The 15721-nt window shown below is 40.0% G+C and overlaps 1 protein-coding gene across 1 annotated transcript in view; it reads right to left on the reverse strand.

The window, feature by feature from the left end:
* THSD7B (thrombospondin type 1 domain containing 7B) overlaps positions 1–15721 on the reverse strand; it is a 1119563-nt gene that overhangs the window by 490956 nt on the left and 612886 nt on the right. The window contains exon 9 of the mRNA XM_024764108.1: positions 938–1093. Coding sequence (XP_024619876.1) covers positions 938–1093 — 156 coding nt within the window. The remainder of the gene's footprint in view (positions 1–937; positions 1094–15721) is intronic.

The following is a 15721-nucleotide window of genomic DNA, read 5'->3' on the forward strand; positions in this document are numbered from 1 at the left end:
TGATTTCTTCAGCGATCTCTTGGTTATTTAGTATTGTATTGTTTAGCCTCCATGTGTTTGTATATTTTACAGTTTTTTTCCTGTAATTGATATTTAGTCTCATAGCGTAACAGATATAAACAAGCACCCAAAGGTTGAAGATTTTGCTTTAAGCCTGAGGACAACATCAATAGAAAACAACACACATAAATGCCCCTCATGAAAATTTGAAGTATAACATCAAATTCAGTATGTGATTCAGCCTTTGGGAATCTGAAAATAATAAATAGATATGGAAAACCATTGTTTCTTGATATGATTATAGAAATCATATCTAATTTCTACAGTATAACCATTACATATAAAAAAATCATTAATTTATGGTTAGCAGCTATTTGATCCAGTCCAAAATGTCCATAAGACATTTGGTGCGTGGCAAAAGCTCCTTGAAATTTGGTCCTAATCAAATCATGTGGCATGGGATAAATATGCTCATGGATGTTTTGGACAGGACCAAATATGAAGGACATTTTGGTGTGGAACAAATGTCTTATGGACATTTTGGACAGGACCAAATATGAAGGACACTTTGGTGTGGAACAAATGTCTTATGGACATTTTGGACAGGACCAAATATGAAGGACATTTTGGTGTGGAACAAATGTCTTATGGACATTTTGGTCAGGACCAAATATCTTGTGGGGTTAAATTATACCATTTTTCAGTAATAGTCACTTCACCAGCTATGAGCCTAATTGGAAGGTCAACCAAGGTAGGATTCTGTGCCCACAGAAATGTCTCCAATGCTTCCTTAATAACTGAATGCTGTCAGACTTGAGTTGGTTATCTACATTTTACAAACAAATATTGTCCTAAGCAGACTTAAGAGGCTATTTAGTGACCAGAATAAATAACGTGCACTGGAAGGAAATGAAGCACATACAAACAAGGCACTCACCTTTTCTTCCCTGAGGATCGTGGCAGTTTTCATGGACGCACAAGCCCCAGGCTGACCAGGAAGATACTATACAGTCTGTGGAGCAAGGGATATTGCAGAGCTGAGAAGCTGAAGGGGCAGGTCCCAAACATAACGTCTTTTCCACCGGTCTCGAGACTGCATGGACAGAAAAAAAAAAATGGCCTGAGTCACATTCTCTGAACATCCCTAGAATGTTTCCAATCTTTATTTGGGTGGTTGCCTTGTTCACATCAGCTTTATGGTTAAACAGATTATATGCAAACAAACTATCAACACTCTTCCTATATGTACTACTTAGCTCCACATTATTAGCATTTGGGGTGAGGAAAGGCAAGAAAAGACAGTGACAAAGGGCATGCATTTGAGTTTCCTGTTTGACAGAGTATTCCCTGGGAATCCAAGAGAGGACTGGAAACCTAGATAAAAGTTATCTAGAGTTATGAAGTTTAAAAAATTAAGTGGCTTTGTGAAGTTCTAAGATGAGTCTATCTTGACTATACAAATGACTGGGTTGTTGTGAAAAATTCAAAACTGAACCCCGAGGTGGGGTGTTTACCATAACCAACCTACTGCTCTTACTCCCCTGAGGGGTGGACCTCTCGAAGACACGGAGGAAAAATGGTTTTTAGAAGAAGAAGAAAAATCAGGATCTGCAGTGGCAGAATTAGCCCCTGGAAGTCAGTTTCATTAGAAAGCCTAGCCAGAGGCACAAGGAGTGTCTGCGCAGCCACAGGAAATGCCAACTAGGAACCTTCCAGCTCTTCCTGGTATGCACCTGCGCCCGGAGAATGCCCAGAACTGGGTCAAGGCAGGAGGAAGTAATCATCTGTCCATCAGTGGTGCTCATCAAGTGTCCTCTCTATGCAGACCCATGCTGAGAATCATGAAAATACACAGATGAAGAAGAAGATGGGCTCCTGAATCTCATGGAGATTATAACATAATAGGAGCTAGGATAGCAATACCCCAAAATGACCCAATAAAAGAACAGCCAAATGCCTGACTACACTTGCACAGAGTGATCCCACACTAAGCGGGTTTCGGAGCAATTCAGAGTTTGTGAGCCAATGGTTTAAGACCAGACGGTTTTATCTTATGGGTTGCCTTGTACTATGATTGAAATATTTCCTATATGTCACTTCCATCTGTTAAGCAGATCAGAAGTGCTTCAAAGATGGAGACTGGTATGAGACAATAGGGAGGTAAATCACCCCATCTACTTTACTTCCTCACTCTTTACATAAGATGTGAATTGAATCAGATACAGATCGAACTAAATCACAGCTGTGACCAGCAGACTTTGAATGTAAACCAAAGCAAGAGCAAAATCAAAAAAATACTGTCATGAAGATGTTTTAACCATCGGAGAAAGAAGTGGAGCGGCTGGAGGTGTCTATGAGGGTGAATGGGAAAAACAAAAGCTTGCAAAGGAAAATGATAATAACGGTTTGTTTGCAACTAATTCTTTTACAGTTTACCAAAAGGATTTGACCTGACAAAATAAAAGACAGGAACAAAGCAAGATTGCTAACGTAAATGTCAAAGCTTGCAAGCCGTGTGGAAGAGACAGGCAAGGGAAGAGAGAGCAGATATTGGGGGAAAGTAAAGGGGTTTCCTGGGAAGGCTGAGGAGAGGTGATGATCAGAAATTGTGCTGAAGATAACAACAGCTGGGTGGGGAGGTTGGAGTGACCAGGACTGTGCATGTACATATGACACTGATGGACCACAGGTAAAGAAGAACCTGTGAGATGGGGGAGGGGTTTGCAATTCCTTCCCCAGGAGTGAGTAAAAGACCAACAAGCAGCCATTCACTGAGTACAGCATGCATTCATTCCAAAACCACTGAGTACCCGTTTAAATTAAGCCCTATTGGATGGTGTCTGCTTTCAAGGAACTCTCAGTCGAGAAAGGTAAGTCAAGTAGCATTTTAACAAGATTGATGGAAAGAGATGCTTTAGAGTATTGTATAAATAGAAAGCTGCACAGCCAGAGGTCTTAAGGCAGAAGTGTGTTTCGGTCCAGGCCCATGCTTGGTTAGCATGTGTTCTCACAAACTCAAACTTTAGTTCCAAAAACAAAACCTAAGTAATGATGGAAAAGGACGTGGGGGCATGTAAACTGATTACTCTAGCTGTTTAATAAATGTTTATAGTGCATGCCAGGCACTGTTTATAAACATCAATTCATTTATCCTGCATAACTTTGAGATATATACTATTATTATCCCTACTTTAAAATGGGGAAACTGAGACACACCTTACTCACTTGCTCACATTCCCAATTAGCAAGCAGTGGAGCCAGGATTTGGAACAAGGTGGTCTGGTTCCAGAATCTGTGCTGTGAACCACTGCTCTGTGTGGCCTCATCATCGGTCATTCAACCTACATTGCTAAGTACTTACCATGAGTTAACACTGTGTTAGGTGCTGAAGCTAGATTTGTAGTGAAACAGACAAGGTCACTTGTCCTCATGTAGCCTCTTTTTCAATGTGAGTTGGTACTAAGCATTCATGAGTCCATGAGCCTCAACAATAAGACTAGAAAGCCATTATTGCTGCTTCTCTTTCCTTTGCCATGGCTGTCTCCCTGTAACACCAGACAGAACTTAAGTGTCTGATGATCAATGCTGAGAAGGTACCCCAAACGTCTCAGCTCCAAGATCCAGCAGACACTTGCTGTCACAGTCTCTGAACTTGAGGTTGGACCCTGCAGTTGAAACTGGTCAATGCACCAGCACAATACCTAGGCTCACAGCAGGTCTGAACTAAATCTCGTTAGAGGCGCCAGAATGGCTTAACTGTCCAGAAGGTAGTTAAGCCTTAGGGTTGGTAGTACAGTAGGAAAGAGACTGGGGAACTTGACATGAAGCTGCATTTGTCAAAGACAATGTTTTTACAGATATTATGTTTATTTGGCTTATTTTTGGAGGGCTGTTGATGATTATTGGGAGGTGAGGGGTTAAGTCCCCTAAGGTCCCCTTTGATAAATACTTAACTGTCAATCAACTGACTGTTTGACATTAGGGTTAATGGTACTAAGATATGAAATTAGGGAGAGACACGGTATGCTGGCGAGGAATGGGGGGATTTCCCTGGAGGCTACTAAGCGACATAATTGGAGGCCCAGGGGTGGGAGTGAGGCCATTTGTCAGAGCACTCATGCCTCTTCAGCACCTGCTGCTTTGAAAGACAGTAGATCTTAATCCATGTCAATAAATTCTCCCAGGCTCAGGGACATGTCTAAGATGCTTCATTTAGGCATTGAATCAATGGGCTTGGGTCAACTTTTCTCTATTTCAGCCCCCTGGGATACATTTGTTCTAGAAATAAATCATGAGTTAGTCACAAAGCACTTACCAGCTTCAGATCATTTAGGTAGTCAACTCCCCAAGAAAACTGAACATAGGATATCGCTACGCCTATTGACTCTTAGAGCTAGAAGGGGAGCTTTAGAGCTAATTTAGTTTAATTCAGCAATTTTACTGAAAAACTGAATTCCAAAGACCTTAGGTGGTTTCTCCAAGTTCACTCAGCCAGTCCAAGGCAGAGCAAGACCTGAGCCTTGTCCCTGGTGGCTGACTCACCTCCACCTGTTCCTCTTGGATTTCCTTCCATGGAATGAAGGCATCAGACAGAATAGATGAGGTCATTCGTACCAAGCATATTTTGTTTATGAATCACAGTGACCACAGTGGAGGCAACCAGTGACACGATAGATCCAAGATATTCATGAAGGTTGCAGGCTGTTTAACCCTTTAAACAAAATCCAAATTCCGCTCCTACTTTACTGCCACTTCAATACTCCTTCAAGCTCCATCCCACACCTCCCTGACAAAGCAGGAGATAGTGAGACCAAAATGTGCTCCACTTTAAACTGTTCTTTTATTTGTAGCTGTTCATGATGTAATAAAATTATCCTGGGAGGTGGGTGGGGTAGGGGGGCATATCTGAACCACGTCAAATTGGATGGTCTGGGTAGTTTACTCTCTACTGAGCCCTCAATTCTTCTTGACCAAACTCCAGCCATGATGTCTGTGGGAAGAGAAGCTGCTTTTCTAGTCACCTGAAATCCTTTCTCTAGATACACTGACTGAAACAACTTTATTTCTATTTGCTAATAACTGTCTGCTCTAATGCAATGGATCCCTGCTGCAATCAGTATACCTATTCAGTGAAGGTCTATGCTGGTCCAACTTTCTCCAGCTGCCTTAGACCATGTCACCTTGACACCTTCTGCCATTCCTGTGTTGACCAATTGCCTGAATAGGTAAGCAATTAGCCAAGGTTTTATAGGCTATTTAGGTTTTGTAGGCTGCAATGTTAGCCCCTATAAAGACCTCTCATGGCCACAAAGTGTTAAAGAGACAAAGTAACTTTTAACTCAGATCAATTGAGATCACTACATAGCAGTAGCTTTCTAAAGCTAGGGAATATATTACAGTCTGATAAGTGATTGTACATATGCAGTAGTCATTAATGCTTTGAATATTTCGGTGCCTAACCTGGAATTTTTCATTTGCAATAAGAAATTATTAAATTGACCTGCCTTACAAGAAATGTGCAGGTCTGCTACTGATCACCTTAAATAATGAATGACTCCATGAACAGAATGCTAATTAACAAAGGGGGTGGGAATATGCTGGAGTTGATACATTTAACGTTAAAGAAAAAACTGTTCTTAATTCTAGCAATGTGCATAGTTCATGATTTTCCTTAAGGACAAAGTGATTTTAGATGAACATACAAATTCAATCGAAATGATTTGTAATTAAGAAGAAAAATGCCTGTTGTTGTCATTAGCATGTGACCACCACTGTAAAGAAAAATGAGTGCCTTCACATCTCCTTCTTTGAAACTAAATCAAGCTCTGATCCAAACAAATTTGAATCAACACAGAAATAAGTTGACAAAGATTCAATAAGAGTATATTACCCCCCCCACCCCTACTGCTGGCCATTTTGTAAGATCTAAACTTCAATGTCATTTCATGCCTCAAAAAGAAATTAAATGGAAATTGTATCATCATCATCAAAATTAGTTAATTATAATTAATAACTAGGTACCCTCTGTATTTTACTTAAAAAATGAGTAATGTTTGCTTAGAGTAAAAAATGTTATCACAGGAGCCAATGGCATTTTCTTATTTTTTAATATGTCTATTATCAGATGAAACATCAAATGAGTCTTTAAAAATTTAGCAAGAGTTTCAGGTAATTCTGCCATGGCATAATGGAACTCAACTTTCCCTCAGAACAGAAAGAAAGATCTTGATCATGGGCAAGAAAGTAGTCAAACATATTGATTTTTTTCCAGTACTTTCAGGGAGGTAGAGATGAAAAGAAAGTAAAGGTGATGCTACTTCCTGGGAACTCTTAAAACCTGGATGATTTTGCCTGCTTTCTATCTTAGGGGTATCTGAGAACCCCTGCATTCTATCTTCAGTTGATTTTACATAAGATATTTGATTTGCAGAAAGACATCAGCCTTCACAAAGAACTTAGACCAAAAAGTTATATTCACTTCAATTTTCCAAATCAAACGCAGGCCCTGTCAATCCCAAAGGGAATTCTCACTCAAAACTCAGAACCCCCTCGTTCCACAGGGTGTCCAGGAAATCATAATATAAACAGCAATTGCTCAGAGTTAACTCAAAAATAATGAAAGAGCCTACTTATGTAAAAATGCTGCTTTCTAAATGGTTTCTGAGAAACAGTATTGCCTCTGGCATATTCATTTAGGGAGCATACTGACTTGGCAGAAATTCAATCCACCTAACTGCTGAAATAAATAGGCTTCCACAAACTGAAGGAGTCAAACAGTTGAAGGGGAAAGATAAATAATATTACAGTTTTAACCAGAAAGCTATTTTCCTTAAAGAAGCTTCATATATTATTTCAATTGCCTTTTGCCACTGGGATTTGCAAAATAATGCATCATTCTTTTAACTTAGTGGTTAGAATAAAAGCAAATATGTCTTCTAGCACTTATAGACAGCTTAAAGAATTAAATCCCATCTCATCCTATTATATCTAATAAAGCTTAATTTTAGCCATATTGTGACTCTCTTGGCAAAGTACTGTACAATACAGTTTGGCAGGAGGATGTATGTACCATAAATATAATATCTAAAAATAATCATTTCTAATTGTGGGAATTATGTGAAATTCGGCCACATGTCAAAAAATTTTCCAAATTTCACTCATTTCACATAGTGAATTCGAAAATACCTACCAACTAGTGATTTTCTTAATGCTACCGAGTAACAACATGATAAGTAAAGATGGAAAACAATATTCAGAATAAAAATGGACAAAATAAATGAAGTATGTATTCAGTTTTAGAAAGTAATTAGATCAATATCCGACAATTACAAAATTAGGGGAGAAAGTAGCCTTCAGACCTATATTCATATATTTCTTTATGATATATTCTCTCCTCTGTTCCTCTATTTTTAATTAATTTTATTGGAGTATATTTGATTTAGAATGTCGTGTTAGTTTCTGCTGTACAGCAAAGTGAGTCAGTTAAACACACACACATATATATCTTCACTCTTTTATAGATTCTTTTCCAATATAGTCATTACAGAGTACTGAGTAGCGTTCCCTGTGCTATACAGTCGGTTCTTATTAGTTATCTTTTTTTTTTTTTTTTTTTTCGGTACGCGGGCCTCTCACTGTTGTGGCCTCTCCCGTCGCGGAGCACAGGCTCCGGACGCGCAGGCTCAGCGGCCGTGGCTCACGGGCCCAGCCGCTCCGCGGCATGTGGGATCTTCCTGGACCGGGGCACGAACCTGTGTCCCCTGCATCGGCAGGCGGACTCTCAACCACTGCGCCACCAGGGAAGCCCATAGTTATCTATTTTATATATAGTAGTGTGTATATGTCAATCCCAGTCTCCCAGTTTATCCTTCCCCCACTTCCTTTCCCCCTTGGTAACCATAAGTTTGCTTTCTACAGATGTGATTCTGTTTTGTAAATAAGTTCATTTGTACCATTTTTTTAGATTCCACATATAAGTGATATCATATGATATTTGTCTTTCTCTGACTTACTTCACTCAGTATGACAATCACTAGAGCCATCCATGTCACTCCAAATGACATTATTTTATTCTTTTTTACGGCTAATATTCCATTGTATATACGTACCACATCTTCTTTTGGAAATTTCTTTCTGATCGTTTCTCAAACTAGTAATAATTAATTAGGAAAATGAATAAGTGAACACTATGTCCCCTTCTAAAAAATTCTTAAAGAGAAATAAAATGAAAAAAAAATAGGTTTAAAAATATCAGTATTAAAGGCCAAACCTCAGGAAAGGTAGGTGTTTTAGAGGAAAATGAGGAGCAAGGTGGGTGTTTTTGATGTGATTCTGAAACGTACTTAAAATTATTACTGGGGCTTCGCTGGTGGTGCAGTGGTTGAGAGTCCACCTGCCGATGCAGGGGACACGGGTTCGAGCCCCGGTCCGGGAAGATCGCACATGCTGGGGAGCAACTAAGCCCATGTGCCACAACTACTGAGCCTGTGTTCTAGAGCCCGCAAGCCACAACTACTGAGCCCACGTGCCACAACTACTGAAGCCCATGCACCTAGAGCCCGTGCTCCACAACAAGAGAAGCCTGTGCACCACAACCAAGAGTAGCCCCCGCTCACTGCAACTAGAGAAAGCCCATGCGCAGCAATGAAGACCCAATGCAGCCAAAAATAAAATAAATAAATACATTTATAAAAAATAAAATTTAAGATTAAAGTCATTCCTAAGTTATTACAGTGAGTTCACAATAAGCAGCCCACCCCTAGATTTTCTTAAAGAGCAAAGGATGACCAAAGAAGCCATTAAGGAAGCTTGGAACTTGGAGAAGGAGGGCTGTAAAGCTCACCCTCCACTGGGTACACATAGCATCACTAGCCCAATTCTTTTTCCTTATCAACCATATCCCTTATCAACCCATCAACTGAAGAAAAACAGAGGTGACCGTAAAACATCCCTAAGTCCATTGGGCAAGAACTGGAAAGAGGGCTTCCCTGGTGGCGCAGTGGTTGAGAGTCCGCCGATGCAGGGGACGCGGGTTAGTGCCCCGGTCCAGGAAGATCCCACATGCCGCGGAGCGGCTGGGCCCGCGTACCGCAAAAAAAAAAAAAAAAAATGGATATTTTAAAAATACAAAAAAAAATCCCAAAAAACGTGGTTGAGATAGAAATGTGTCAGAGAGCAGGGACGGAAAGGGACACGGAACAGACCTGGTAAGACCTGGTAAGAAAGGTCTGAAGGTGGCAAAAGAAAACAGACCTAAGTCTCCCAGACTTCGGTACCGGTCACAGGATGCCCTGTTACTCCATCAGCAAGAAGGGCCTTCATCTGATTTAGAAGGTCTGATTTAGGTGGATATAGAAGGTGGATGTTTCAACCTGGGAATAACTCAATGGAAATTTTATATAATGGTAACGAGAAGGGGAAATCCATGTTCTCTGAGGTGACACAGTCCTCCAAGAACATCACAAACTCCAAAGCTTAAAGCCATTCCTAAGGGGCCACAAAAGGGGAAATACGTGGTGATTATTTAAGAGAGCCAAGAAAGAACTATTGCTCTCTAAAACAAATATGCGCACCATGCTGTTTTTAAAGGAAGGGAAAGAAAAGGGCTCACTGTACCTGACAGCCTTGTTAGCATACACTGCTTTAAATCTGCAAATTGTTTTAGACTGAACAAGTTAATTTGACTTCAAAGGAAGGCTCATGGGATTCACCAGGTTCCTAAGTAATGAGGGGAATGAGACACCACCTAAAACATTTTTAAATGCAGAATAATTCACTCTTTTGCACGAGAAATTGCATTATACATTTTTAGAAGTAACACAAAAATTACAAACCAAAACCCCTGCATTGCAAAACTGGTTGAAAGTTCTTTTCCTCCCAGGCCTATTCATATATTTCAAGTCCTACTTTCTATGGCTCTTCACTATGTCAAGGCCAATATTACAAAGTAGTAGCTTCCCACTTGGATAAACCAGTGGGGCCTAAGGTAGATCCAACTCAGAAGAACTGGGTCAGGACTGGAAAGGGGATAGCGGAGAGTGCAGTAAGGACTTATATCTTCGAAAATCTTTATGATTAGCAGGTCAGGGAGTCAATGTTCTGAATAATTTATTGAGTATGATTTTGCAAAGCCAATTGGCCAAATATCAATACTATCATTAAAATCCATTAAACTGAAAGTCTACCAGTACCTGTGTAAATTGGGCAAATTGTTTAGCAACTGGTCTTCTGTAAAATAAAGAGACTATCCAATGTTTCTCACCTTTGTTGTGTTATCTCCTCCCCAAGGAGCATTTGTAAACATTTTTTCCCTTATTTTCCCTTTTTCCCCTATAACATTTTCACACCACAAATATACTGTGTGTAAGTAAGTTTTATACACATACACTTTATATGTAAAAAGTGTACGATTTTTTTCACCCCAAGAACCTTTTTTTGTCCCCTTGGGGGCAATATCATCTCCTTTGGGAATGCATGGACTAGACCACATATTGACCTTAAGTTTGTAGACTAAGCAGTCTACAAGTATATTCTGGTTCAATTAGCAAAATATTCTATGAGACAAGTACTACTAGTATCTCCAGTTTCCAGTGAGACAATTGAAATTTTAAAATTCTGCCCCAGCTTCTACAATTAGCAAAAGCAGAGGCAGGACCTGAACCCGGCCAGTGTGATTCTGGTTTTCCCTTTTCCTCACCATGTTAGACTCTTCCAGCTCGAGTCTCTGAAATTCTTGAATTCAGTGCACATTTTCATGGCTGTAGGTTGGAACCTATCTTTTTAATTTGACTACAGTACTTCTCAGTACCTGTGTTTTGCCTGAAGTTGGAATCTACGTGCTGAATTTTTTTTTGCAATAATCAGGAGGTAATACATTAACTAATACGATATGTTACTCTCTGGCAGAATTCTAATGCACACAGACAATACAGACATTTAAAACAGCTGAAATGCTGTAGAATTTTACAAATTTTGTCTTTTGTTTAGACAGTAGTCAAATTATTAAAAAGCTGTCTTGAGAAGTTGCATACTCCAATTTTTTGTACATTTAAATATATCATCAGAGCAAAACAGGTTATAATATCAAAAAGACAGTGATTTATGTTTTAAAATATTACAGCTGCTTTCTATGAAGTCTTAATTTGAGAGAAAAAGCAACAAAAATAATGAGATAATTATTTAATTTAAAAACACGATTAGATGATTTTATATTAAAAGCAGTGTGGATGTACTCATAGCTTATTTAAATACAAATAAACATTAATTCTGAAAGTATTCCTACGCATTTTTAAAAGGGAGGGTGAACTGAATTTTCCAAAGTAATATAGATGTCTTTATATCATAAAATGAGATACAGCTGCACACAGCAATTTTTTTTTTTTAATGTTTGTATATCTTTTTTTTTTTGCGGTACGTGGGCCTTTCACTGTTGTGGCCTCTCCCGTTGCGGAGCACAGGCTCCAGACGCGCAGGCTCAGTGGCCATGGCTCACGGGCCCAGCCGCTCCGCGGCATGTGGGATCTTCCCGGACCGGGGCACGAACCCTTGTCCCCTGCATCGGCAGGCGGACTCTCAACCACTGCGCCACCAGGGAAGCCCCTATGGTAAAATGAGAATTTTAACTGCGCAAATATTTTATGAAAATCTCATTCAACCAAAAGCAGAACTTCTAGAAGAATCTATTGACAGTACATTCATAGTGGAAGTTGTAAAGAAAGTAGGGCAAGGAGCTGCTACCCCAGAACAAAGTCTGACAAATGAGAGGCTATCTTTGGCAGTGTAGACATGACAAGAGCACTGGCAGAAAGCAATCTGAATGGGATTAACTGAGATTCTGTCCCCTATAGTCCTATTTAGTGGCAGTATATAGACACTATTTTTCTAACCCTCAAACTTTTGATTGGCTAAATATAGTATGGTTAACATAAAAAGAAGTGAATTGTCCTAAAGAAGGAGAAGAAGGAGAAGGAGGAGGAGGGTATGAGTTTAAAGAGGAAAAAAGATAAAGAAGCCACCAGAGAATAAGAATTTGGAGGAGAAAATTGAGGCAGAACACTGTGCCTAATGGCCCAATGAGAAATGCTACTGAGTTGAAGAGTATGATGTAGGATATGTCTCTTCATTTTTTTCTTCCTCCAAATCTTCAGGAAAACATCCATTTCTCATTAAATCATTGTTTCACTGGAGCTCTGTTTGGAGACGGCGTTCAGAGACTGAGCCTTGTTCCAAGACGGAGATGGGTCCATTGGGAACCAGCCATGGATGGTCCTGCTGCACCCTGGTTTCCCCTCAAGTTCCTTCAGAGTTTGTGACAGACGCAGGAGCTGAGCTACACTTGCACCCACAATTCAGAACTGAAAGTTCCAAAAGTCGTGGGCGAAATCTCATAAGATGGAATACATTTTATGGTGTAGGCTCACCCTGAAAGGAATTCTGACCCCCCAAATTACAAGAACACCATAGAGGATTTGACAGAATAAAGCTCCAAGGGGGCTGTGGGGCTGCATGGGAACTCTCCGATGAGCACACACTGTAAAGGCTTGCACACATTTAAAAAGAAGGAAACACAGCCGAGACCATATGTTAGTGAGCTTAGCATGGCATTATAATAATGTTATAAGGGCTAAAGCTTGGAATAAATTGGGCCTGTAAAAATGCTAAAGAATGCAAAAGAGGGCAAGGGGCACTTTAAAAGTTTTACGGTTAAAAAAAAAAAGACTGGATGACTTTTCAGCTTGGCAAATAGAATAATGAGACATAAGGGGAAGAATAGCAATGATAGTTTAAGAGATAACATTTACTTTTCTCAGTGCCAGGTACTGAGCTAATAAGCATTTTATGTTTACTGTTTTATACGATGCTTATAACAGCCCTGTGTAACCAGAGCTATTATTAATTGGTCTTATTTTAGGCTTGGAGAAAACAGGTTGCTAGAGGGTAATAAGTGACTTTGTCTAGGTCACACAGCTTGCAGGGGACATGGACTGAGTCTGAACACAACATTCTGAGTCCAGAGCCTGCCCTTTTAGGCACCATGCAGTAGGGCACCTTTCAAATTAGCATTGTTGCTGTAATTACTGAAATCCTTGTCTCCAGGTGAAAAAGGTAGAAACATCTTGGTTAAGAAGGGATCAAAAATCTAAAGTAGACAAAGAGATCCTGTAGCTTCTCAAAATAAAATTAACCTCCTGCTCCAGGTAAATTACAGCCCGGAATAGATGGAACTTATAGAACCAATGCCTCAACCACTGCTGAGATGGGAGAGCAGGGCCCACAGGTTTGCTGTTTCCCTTTGGTTTGCAAACCAAAACATCCAAGTCCTCACCCCACACAGCTGTTGGAAGGCCTGGCCCTGGGAATGGGTCTGAGGATTCCCCCAGAGTGCAAGATCACTTCCTGGGGCAGATCCCATTTCCCCTCCGGACCACTGGGCCAGTTGACCCAGGTGCCTCTGTGGCCTTGGTTCCACCACTGCAGGTGTAGGTCCAAAATCCCCCCTACTTCCCCTGCAACCTTAATCCCCACGGGCACGGTCAACAGGCAGCCTCTGTTACTAACCTGTAAGTTAATCAACACCACCAAAGGCTTAAGGATACCATAGGGAAACTACATCCATCCATAAAAAGCAATTTGCACCTCAGTGTCAGAGTTTAGTGACCACACCCCATCACAGGGAACCATCTTGCCTGGCCTTTCCTTCCCAAACGCCAGGCCCACTGCTCCCATTTCTTGAGGACTTGCTTCCCTCAGAGGGCCCCCTGCCCTGGAGCAGTGGTTAAGAACACAAGCTCCAGAGTCAGACTCTAGATCAAATCCTGGCCCTGCCATTGTGACTTTAGGCTAGTTACTGCCAGCGTAGAGCCTTCTTTCTTATGGGTATAATGGGAAATAATAATGACTCATCTAAAGCATTTATATAGCACTTACGTCTCATAGCAGTGTCATGTACAAAGCAAGCATCAACAAATACTAGCCATTTGTATTATTCCCAGGTTCTGAGATATCCAACTCTCTATACCTTGAGCTGTACGATCCAGTATGGTACCCAGAAGCCACATAGCCACGTGTAGTTAATGAGCACTTGAAATGTGGCTAATCCAAGAGATATGCTATAAGTACAAAATACCTACAACATTTAATACAAAAAATAATTTAATAATAATTAATTTAATAATAATTTAAAAACATCTCAGTTATTGTTATACTGATTGCATGTTGAAATAATAATGATTTAAATATGTTAGGCTAGATAAAGTATATTACTAAAATTAATTTCACCTATTCCTTTTGACTTTTTTCCTTTTTGAATTTTTTAATGTGACTCCTGGAAAAATTACTGTGTGACTCCTATTTGTGACTCACATTAGACTCCTACTGGATAGTGCTGTTCTAAGTGTGGTCCATGGAGCAAAAGCATAGGCATCTCCTGAGAGCTTAGAAATGCAGGATCCCAATCCCAATCCAGACCTACTGACTCATGATCTGCATTTTAAAAGATCGCCAGGTAATCTGCACGTTCATTAACATCTGAGAAGCACTATTCCAGAGGGAAAACCAGTCAGCCTTCCATATTGTCTGCATGGCAGGGAGGGGAATCCCTTTTTACGCTGTTAGAGAAAGAAACTGGGGCCCCATTTTTCAGACTCCACATAACTAGATGACCCATTAAAATTCCTATACTCCCCACCTTCACCCAGGGAACTCTGTCCCTTTAGGCTGCTTTAAGATAAATTATTTAGGGCCTTACTACGTAAGAAATTTTAGACATGGAAGTGGAGGGAGAAAACCAACCAATTCTGAACAGGGAAAGAGGGTAGATTTCACAGGGTATTCAGTGTGATAATAATCCCAGGCCAAATCCAAAGGCTTATTTTTAAAGAGACAAGTAACCACAATGAAAGGAAATCATACTTCATTATGAAATGATTAGAGTTCATTAAGCATCCTTTATGATGAAAGAATATGAAAATATGACCCTTGAAGATAAAGTTGAAGATGGGAATGTTTGGTATAGAGAGAAAAAATGTAGGGAGTTTAGTGTGGCTAGCTTTACATTCTGAAGGGTTTTCATATACAAAATAGATCAATTTTACGTAGCTCCTAAGCACAGAGCTGGGAGAAATTAACAGGAAGCAATTCAACGTAAGAGAAGTCTATACAATAACTGGAAGTTTATATAGTAATAAATTAGTTATCACTAGCATGCAATCTCAAACTACACTGAGGGACGCTTCAAAAGGAAATCACCGTGTCAGAGAAAGGTCTGCACCAGACAATCAATCCAGCCCCTTTCAAACTGCAAACACTATGATTCCACCATCTCAGTTAGTAAAGATAACAGGCATGGTCACAATCACACTGCTAAGGTTATACTTCGACTTCTAGCCTTCACCTACATAAAGAGAGAAGGGTGAGTCTAGAGCTGAGAGACAGTCACTTAATATTAGGCAGTTAATAAATGTATTGCTACTATGTTACATGAACACAAGTAATAAAGTTTCCTGGTCTATTCCAATACTCTCCAATTAAAAGGAAACATTTCCAAGGACAGATGTGTACATGGCTTCTCTGAAAACGGAGGTGGGTTTGAGGTAGGAGTGGGAAGTCTAGTAATTATGGAGATTATAAATGATGATACAGGGCAACCCTTTGAGCAAGAAGGGTAAGGCTACATATACTGTTAAAATATGTTAAGGAGTTAGCCCTGCAACATGTGTCTTTT

The sequence above is a fragment of the Neophocaena asiaeorientalis genome, unplaced genomic scaffold, assembly GCF_003031525.2.
Source record: "Neophocaena asiaeorientalis asiaeorientalis breed wild unplaced genomic scaffold, Neophocaena_asiaeorientalis_V1.1 scaffold102, whole genome shotgun sequence".
Lineage (NCBI taxonomy): Eukaryota > Metazoa > Chordata > Mammalia > Artiodactyla > Phocoenidae > Neophocaena > Neophocaena asiaeorientalis.